A 10,000-nucleotide genomic window follows, 5' to 3' on the forward strand; every position below is an offset into this window, starting at 1 on the left:
TCAATACGTTTCGTGCAATAAGTAATGCTTTGGTCGTCTGTTTTATTCTTTAATGTTCTAAACTTCTGTTAAATGTGGAACCCCCAGATACGTAATCACCTACGACTGAGTAAAAGAGTAAGCTTCATTGTTTCCTCCTCAATAATTGGCGGAATAAAATTCTAGTCAAAATAAAGAACAATCTAATAAAGGTTAAACAAACTCCAGAAATTCATTTTCCTTAGTAACGTATCGTAATAAAAACAGAATATTTCAATTTAATTTCAGCTTGCGAGAAAAAGGGAAAACTTCATGCTTCCGCCCCTAAAACCCGCCTCCTCATTAGAAAACCATCTCACTAGCCGCCCCTCCCCCCACCAACCCCTTGCCTTCCCTCTCTCTACCAATCTTTCCATCCATCAATTTTTCGATTCTGGATGAAGGAGACGCGCTATGATTGCCATCACATGAGCATTAGGGTACAATCTCTCGCCTCAATGAAGGAGAAACCATGAAGGGCGTGAAGGCATTGTCACCTGCCGAGGAAATTACGTTGCTTTGCGGTTCGGGCTGGAGAAAATGCGTCGTAACGACGTGAGAGAAAGGATTATAATAGGCTTGCAGCTATTCAGCCGTGGGTTGTTTTCCTTGCTAGACTTCGTTGAGGTGAACTAGATATTCTGGATATAATTCTAGGAGCATTTTGTTCAGAAGAGAAAATATAATATAAACTTGAAAGGAATATATATAAATATGTCATCAGGATCAAATTGACTTCGTGAAACCTGTCAGCTATTCAAAAGTTATCTATAATTCCCCCTTGGGTCCAAGTGAACTGGATATTAAACGAAGTTCGTGTTGTAATACTTGTGAGTAGCGAAGTGCAAACGCTTATTTTATATTCAACTTAAATATCAGCCGTAATATTTTATCAGTTTTTTAATACGGAAGCACATGATTTTTTAATTATATTTACAAATTTTTCTGGAAAAGAAAAACTTTTTGGAAATAACTCTTGATGCCATGTATGTGCTCTCTCTACAGATCTCTTTTCCGCAGTTAGTGTCAATATAGTTGTGATGCTATTTTCTCCTCTCTCTCTCTCTCTCTCTCTCTCTCTCTCTCTCTCTCTACAGATTTGTATTTCGTAGTTAGTCTCCCTGTTTACAGACCTGTTATCATAATGAGCTTTGCAATAGGTTTGGTGTTATTCTCTCTCTCTCTCTCTCTCTCTCTCTCTCTCTCTCTCTCTGCCCGACTATCGAAAATGACAAACTGCCCCAAATTTGGTCTGTCCTTTAAGTATCTGTCACAGTTCTCCTTTCAAACGTTGAATTCGAAAATGGCGATGGACACAACATGAATAAAAGATATAAGGCGAAAGAAGAGGATTAAATTGGGTTCTTCTCCAAAGTCGGAAGCTCAATTTTATGCAAATTTATGCGGTGTACGTTAACCGTTTTCCGGAATTTTATGGAACCGTGGATTCATTTTAGAGTCGGAAAATCATTAAATTGAAATCTTCCCCGTAGGAGGGTAATGCCGTCAGTGTACCTCATGTGGGCCACTATAGGCATTACTTAAGGTTATTTGCAGCGTCCCTTCGGCCCATAGCTGCAACGTCTTTCATTCCTTTTACTGTACTTACCTCTGTTTATATTCTCTTTCTTCTATCTTAGTATCCATCCCCTCGTAACAATTGTTTCATAGCGCAGGTGGGAGGATTTCCTCTTACACCTTTAAATAAGCCTTTTTACCCTCCATTTCCCTTTCAGCGCTGAATGACCTCATAGGTCTCCAATGCTTGGCCTTTGGTCTAGATTCTGTATTCTATTCTATTCTTAATTGAAATCTTTATGCATCCAGACTGCAGACATCACACCAAGGCTATTGTGAAAAAGTTGCTTTTGTAGATTAATTTACAACTGGCTAGGCACAATTATTGGGCAGGAGTTGGTGGCCATGCACAAATCCCTTCTTAAATGTCATCTCTCAGGAGTTTACTAAATCTTACCTTTTGTAGATGAGAAAGTCAGCACTACATCGACTAGTCTTTGACTTAACTAAGCTTACTCTGTTCCTTTCTGGAGCTCCAGAAGTTCAAACGAAGATGCAATGCATTACTACCCTAACACGTTCTTCTTGTATTCTAGTAATTTACTTACATTTTATCTCTTTACTAGCTGAACAACCCAGCACTGATTGGAATTCATTTATATGTTCATTTATTTTTTCTTTTCTAAAAAGTTATCTCTTTTTTTATTTATTTCTAATGTTACTTCTTTCTAATGAACTCCGCATTTTTTGGAAGCTTGAATTTCAAGTCAATGGCCACTGTTTGTTTGCTCCATATGAATAGGGTTCATCCTCTGAATATTAAACCAATAACATAAAATGAAAAATACGAAAGTAAATATACGTAATGCAAATATTTACTGCTGTCTGCAACAGATAAAAATTATATGCAGTACCTATTTTCCATCCACTACGGTATAAATGGCACACCCGTCGCAGGAAAATACGAATTTGTGTGTACCCATAACTCTATAATTCAAGAAAATACAGCTTAAGCCAAGGGTAATCTTAGCGTCACCAGTCCCAAGGGAAAATAGCCTCCAGTTTAAGTATACCTTAGAGTTATAATTGCTGCACAGAGAGGGTGACAGTTCAGGCATTTTTTCTTCGGTCCCGTATTGGCTCAGTTGGGGTTATGTTTGGGTCATTTGCATATTGATATTCCGCCTCGTGCTCCAAAAACCATTTTATTTTTACGAGAACTGAAGAGGTTCTTTCTTTTTATCACGTTTCGTGAGGATATTCCCGTAGTCTCGTTGTTCATATCTCCTTCGTTCTCAAGTAATTTGGAATAATATAATACTATACCTCTGGAGGCGTTACGGAGGATATGCGTGTTGATACAGTCTCCTGAAATCCTTGGTTACTTTCGGTATTCGAAAACGTCTTTGTATTGCAGTATAGTTCCCAATACAGACTTACACTCAGACTCTTTTATTCTGTAAGGGCATGACGGCTTTGTCTTCACTATGTAATTCACCGCCCCCCTCCCCCAACACCGCTCTCTCTCTCTCTCTCTCTCTCTCTCTCTCTCTCTCTCTCTATATATATATATATATAATATATATTATATATATATGTGTGTGTGTGTGTGTGTGTGTGTGTGTGTGTACATGCATATATATATATATATATATATATATATATATATATATATATATATATATATATAAATATATATGATTACATATCGTTATGATACATACATTAACGATGGAAAGTATCGAGCAGTTAAAATCCCTATGTAAATATTTAGAATCACGAATACCAAGTCAATCAAAATGGTTTTTTCTTTTTACAATAAAACAGCATTGCATTAGGGGGCACACACAAATCCGATGAAAAGCTAAGTCACCTACCATATTCAACCAAGTCATCTTAACATATTCAACATATCACAACTTTTTTTTTTATGTTCAACTATTTACATTTAAGACGCAGGTCGATGTAAGGAACTCTATCCATCTTCCTTGTTCGTAGTTTTCTCTTTATTTACCTTGAGTCTTTGTATTTTCAATTTTCGTTTCTTATGCCAGACGACGAGAAATATATTAATTTTTCACTCTAACGCGATATAATCTATTACCTGACATGCCGTTAAAACGATATAAAAAAATATTTTTATTTAGAAATTCTGAAGGCAATTGCATAAAACATTCAGTTAACACATTTCATAACCGCTGATATTGGAGACCGTCAGGATATCTAATACTTTTACTCAATGTTCCTTTGTTAAACCACTAAAAAGAACTGTCCTTGAAATATTATTTTTCAGTTTATTCGAATAAAAGTATGTTATTGTTTATTTATTTATTTATTTTTGCATCGATAATAGGAAAGAGAACCCTTGCCTGCTCCACTGACTGAAATAAGATAATTAAATGCAAATCAAATTATATAAATTACGTGCAGCAAATAAAATACCAAGTAATTAACTTTTCATGCAATTGATAAGCAATTTAAGGATATAACTATTTTCTTAACTAACGAATTCTTAAATTCTGTTTAGGCATGAACAAGAAGTAAATAGCATTAATTTTATTCACCCACCAGTGACAGAATGGAAGGCATATTGTGACCTTCCGTAACCCCCCCTCCCCCACAAAAAGAAAAAAATAGAATTTGGCTACACGGCCAAACAATGCTCCGGTGCCCGCGAGTTCGATTCTCGGGCATTCCATTGAGGTGTGAGAGATGTGTATTTCTGGTGATAGAACTTCACTTTCGACGTGGTTCGGAAGTCACGTAAGGCCGTTGGTCCCGTTGCTGAATAACCACTGGTTCCACGCAACGTATAAATACCATACAAACAAAACAAACAAAGTGACAAGAGGGAATTAGGATGTTTGAATTGGGATGTTTGCACAGCTGAAAGATGGAAGAAAGAAAGCGAGAACAGAGAGATAAAAGGAAAAAGGATGAAAAGTGGATGCAGATAGGGCCTCAAGGGACACTACAAACAACCTCTAGTAATGCCTACTCTTTTACTGGGCTCACCTGCCGGAAAGACGTGGAAGACGCAGGGATACTTTTGTCTGCCGACGGCGTTGGTGCCCCAACAGAGGAGAGTCCCGTAGTCGAGCTCCGTGTTGGGTGTGTAGCTCACCGTCGAGTAGGTCCCGAAGGATTGGATGTGACTCTGCAATGGAGATAGTTATTGTTGTACGTAAAGGTAAAGGGGGTTAAGTGCGCGAACCGATATGAAGATACGTAAACAAGCGGTGAAAACCCCATTCTCTCTCTCTCTCTCTCTCTCTCTCTCTCTCTCTCTCTCTCTCTCTCTCTCCGAGTGTTATTTATATTACGTTCATGGAACGTTGTCTACCAAATAGGACTCTTCATCGGGTAAAATAATATAAAAAGGCCTCAGTCTGAAAATATGAAATCAATACAGATGTTCTTAAGCGTTTTACCACAAGGGAACGTGTACCTCTCCCAGAAAAAAATAAATACAATAAAAACCTTAATACTAATTCATACCCTAAACCATTTCCCATTCCCGCACCAACCACTATGAAATCAATCCAGATGGTCTAGAGTTTTACACAAGGGAGACTGTAGTACCTCTCCCAGAAAAAAATAAAAATAAATAAAAACTTTAATACAAATTCATACCCTAAATCCTTTTCCATGTTCCCAGCCACCAACCAATAATTGTGATCCATCGATAGATTTATGAGACGTGTTGGAGACTGACAAACGGACAATATTGCATTCATGACCTACTCTCAAGGTGATCGTAGGCAATTACTAGTGGTATGTAGATGGCTTTGTTCTCTGGCATTTATAGATGTGTGTCGAGTTAAGTGACTTATTAGCATTTACTTTGGTATGTCAGGAAAAATGGACTGTGGCCATATGTTTGAGGTAAGATGAATGAAGTGACTTATTATTGACCTGCTATCTGCAACGAAGTGAATTATTGCCATTTACCTGTGGAATGTCGAGTGAAATCAATCATCTACCTGTGGAATGTCGAGTGAAGTCAAATCTAATTTCTCTACCTGTCGAATATCGAATGATGTTAATTACTTGCCTTTGAAATGTCGAGGGAAATTGATTATATACCTGTGGTATGTCGAGTAAAGTTAATTCGTGTTGTCTACTTATGGAATGTCGAGTCAGATGTGTTGTTATTTACCTTAGGAATGTTGTAATTACTGGAACTTGCCTGAGGAATGTCGTGTGAAGTAATTACTGGAACTTACCTGTGGAATGTCGAGTGAAGTAATTACTGGAACTTGCCTGTGGAATGTTGAGTGAAGTAATTACTGGAACTTACCTGTGGAATGTCAAGTGAAGTAATTACTGGAACTTACCTGTGGAATGTTGAGTGAAGTAATTACTGGAACTTACCTGTGGAATGTTGAGTGAAGTAATTACTGGAACTTACCTGTGGAATGTTGAGTGAAGTAATTACTGGAACTTACCTGTGGAATGTTGAGTGAAGTAATTACTGGAATTTACCTATGGAATGTCGAGTTAAGTAATTACTGGAACTTACCTGTGGAATGTTGAGTGAGTAATTACTGGAACGTTGTTGTGGAATGTCGAGTGAAGTAATTATTGCAGCTTACCTGTGGAATGTCGAGTGAAGTAATAGTAATTATTGCAGCTTACCTGTGGAATGTCGAGTGAAGTAATAGTAATTACTGGACCGTAGCTGTGGAATGTCGAGTGAAGTAATTATTGCAGCTTACCTGTGGAATGTCGAGTGAAGTAATTACTGGAACGTAGCTGTGGAATGTCGAGTGAAGTAATTATTGCAGCTTACCTGTGGAATGTCAAGTGAAGTTAATTATTACAGCTTACCTGTGGAATGTCGAAGTAATTATTGCAGTTTACCTGGGGAATGTCGAAGTAAATATTGCAGCTTACCTGTGGAAGGTCGAAGTAATGATTGTAGCTTACCTGTGGAATGTCGAGTGAAGTTAATTATTGTAACTTACCTGTGGAATGTCGACGCTTTCGCCGCTGTTGTTAAACGTCCAGATGAACGAGGTGGGCTTAGGATGAGCCTCCAGGTGACACGGAATATTCACCTGCTCATACCTGGCGGCCCCGTGGTACATCAGCTGACCTGGGCGACATACAGGTGTGTCTGCCGTGGGAAGAGAAATGGAGAGAGAATAATGAAATCAGATTTACCGCCGTTGTGGGATTTCGTAATTTGAAATACAATTGTTACCCACTGTCAGGTTTTAAGGAGATGGTTGGAGAACGAGATCAGGAAATGAGGAGTGATGCAATACTCGTGTTGTTGTGCTTGTTATGGTGGATAAATTATGGTGTTGTGTTGAATACCCCACGATGAATTGCTTTAAGGAATGTGCCTTGATATCATGTCAAATGCGCTTTCATGTCTGGGGATACACAAAGTGTCAGAGCGATATAATGGGGTGATATAAGAAATGCGTTGTTACGCTATGAGATATTGTTCAGTATTCTATTATGTGTGGCATATATAATGAGTTCTTTTGAGTCCCACATAATAGTGTTACAGTGAACTGACCATATTTTCACCGCCTGGATGATAATAGTACAAGAATATAAGTCATATCCAGACAGTAAATTGATCCGGTCTAGAATATAATGCAATCACATGTGCTCAAGTTATTCTGTCGAAGCTTAAGGGATAATGATATCGAAAGTTTTACGTCTCTCTCTCTCTCTCTCTCTCTCTCTCTCTCTCTCTCTCTCTCTCTCTCTCTCTCTCTCTCTCTCTCTCTCCATAATGCGGCGGAAGGTGCATTTCTATTTTTCTTATCTCTAAAACTGAAAAAAAATTCTGTAACTAAATTAAAATAAGAATAATGATTCTCCATACATTTCTCTCTCTCTCTCTCTCTCTCTCTCTCTCTCTCTCTCTCTCTCTCTCTCTCTCTCTTCCTGATTACCATATATATGGAGGCCAAAAGAGGAAAAAGGCAAAGTTTGAATGGAAGACAGAAATGGAAACGCATTTGGTTGTAAAAGTTTAACGTGGCTGTGGAATCATTTGACAGCTGGAGGGTCATTGACTGTCCTACTTTTAACTTCACAAAGGCATCGATCTTTTCGATTGGGAAGGAGAAAAATAAAGAGTAGAAGAAGTAGAGAGGGAAGGCGAATGAATAGGAAATATAGAGAAAAATTAAATGGGTATACTGGTTGTTGATGAAAGTCATAGAAGAGAAAGAAACAAGAAATGACAGTTGAATGAGAAATAAACAGTTAGAGAAGAAGAACGAGGTAAAGTTTAAGAATTAAATTATCAACGTGAAATACGATCAAATAAATAAGACGAAAAATAGCCCAAATAGAAGAGAAAATTTCATTCCAGAAAACAACGACATTCAGACTTTCCAATCGAAAAATGATTAATAGGTTTCAAAAACAGCCGTGGTCAAAGTTTGAAGCTGGACGATAATTGGGCCTCTGTATAGTCGAAACAGTCAAGTCAGGCTACCTGCAATTCCTTAGGCATTGATAAGACACGAGAGAGAGAGAGAGAGAGAAAAGAGTGCCGAGTGAAAACTATGATATTGATGAAAAGTGGAACTATAGAAAAAATCTGTCATATTATTCCGCTCTCATAAAACATAGAGAGAATACCTAGTGAAAACTAAAATATTGAATAAAAATGGAATAATGGGAAATGTGAAATGTTATTCCGACCTTTTGTAAAATGAGAGAGAGAGAGAGAGAGAGAGAGAGAGAGAGAGAGAGAGAGAGAGAGAGAGAAGGGTGTCTAGTGTAAACTAAAATGTGGATAAGAAACGGAGTTATATGAAAAATAATGTGTAATATTTCGGTTTCATAAAATGCATCATGTCATTCCTGTGTGTGACAGGAATATTTACATTTTCTTATGTGACATCACTTATTACCACTGGACACTCTTCTCTCTACCTCTCTTTGCTATTTTATGACAACCGGAATATTACACGTTATTTTTCAGATAACTCCATTTTTCATCAACAGTCTAGTATACGCTAAACACCCTTCTCTCTCTCTCTCACTCTCTCTCTCTCTCTCTCTCTCTCTCTCTCTCTCTCTCATATAGATATATATATATATATATATATATATATATATATATATATATATATAATATATATATATATAATATATATATATATAGGAGAGACAGAGATCAAGCGAGAGAGTTCTATACAATCGTGTCAAGACCAAAGCGTTGGTCTTAGATCTAACCGTTCCGAAGCTTTAACTCCTAAGGGCAGAGAAGGAAACAGGACTACAGCCTCTTTTGTCTTGAGCCGTAGCGTAAAATTTCCCGTCTTCTGGGGTCCTCACCCGGAAGGCTCAGAAGCGACAGAACGGATCGGAAATCGCTTCCGGTTATTCGATAAGAAAGGAGAAATTGCGAGAGACGCTCGTTTCTTTGAACGAAATTTTAAAGGAATATGTATTATTTTATATACACAATTGATATATGTTAAATATGTTATATAGATATATATATATATAATATATATATATATATATATATATATATATATATTCATATATTATATATATAGATATATATATATATATATATATATATCTGTGTGTGTGTATAAATTTCTGACACATCTTTCAATTGAAAGGTAAGAGCGTTGCCAATTGAAAGACTTGGGTTCAGTCCCGATGTGAGTCAGCAGTTTATTTCTGTTCCACATGTGATTGTGTGTTGGCTATTTTATTATATATATATATATATATATAGTATATATATATATATATTATATGTGTGTGTGTGTTTGTGTGTGTGATTGTGTATTTGTACGTCAAAATAAGGTGATGACAACAATCTTACACATAGCGTATGTAATTTATATGACGGAAAAATGTGATGTATATTATGTAGTGATTTTTAATTGATTAATTACTTCATACAAGAGATTATAAAAATCAGTTAATCAGTCCGCCAGTTCATTGATGTTCAAAGAATTAATTAACTGATGACGTCGTTCTTTCCTAACAGAGTATGACACTCACACTTGACCTTCAGCGTGATGGCGTTGGAGGTGCCGTCTCCCTCAATGTTGGAGGCGACGCAGTAGTAGTTCCCGGAGGCCGTCCGGACCACCCGCTGGAGGACCAGACTCTGGTTGCTGATGATGACACCCCCAGACACGTTGTGCTGCAGTTCGTGTCCCTGGCGAGGTTTGGGGAAGGACACAGTTATGGATGATTGCATTTAGTGTTCACTTTCAGATTGTAGTAGGGTTATGGAGAGGAGCTACCGTATTATTAAGGTTGGGGATTTATGTACACACACATACATATACATAGTACATACATATATGTATATATATATACTATATATATATATATATATATAATATATATATATTTATGCAAATAAACAAAATTCTAATATACACACGGAACAGACATACACACGCACATATGTGCATATATATATATATATATATATATATATATATATATATATATA

At 37.0% G+C, this 10,000-nt stretch overlaps 1 protein-coding gene across 1 annotated transcript in view; it reads right to left on the bottom strand.

Moving 5' to 3' along the window:
• LOC135217712 (uncharacterized) overlaps window positions 1-10,000 on the bottom strand; it is a 100,576-nt gene that overhangs the window by 15,967 nt on the left and 74,609 nt on the right. Inside the window, 3 exon segments of the mRNA XM_064253700.1 lie at window positions 4,552-4,693; window positions 6,504-6,655; window positions 9,538-9,697. Of these exon segments, the coding sequence (XP_064109770.1) occupies window positions 4,552-4,693; window positions 6,504-6,655; window positions 9,538-9,697 (454 nt within the window).

This window comes from Macrobrachium nipponense, chromosome 7, assembly GCF_015104395.2.
Source record: "Macrobrachium nipponense isolate FS-2020 chromosome 7, ASM1510439v2, whole genome shotgun sequence".
NCBI lineage: Eukaryota > Metazoa > Arthropoda > Malacostraca > Decapoda > Palaemonidae > Macrobrachium > Macrobrachium nipponense.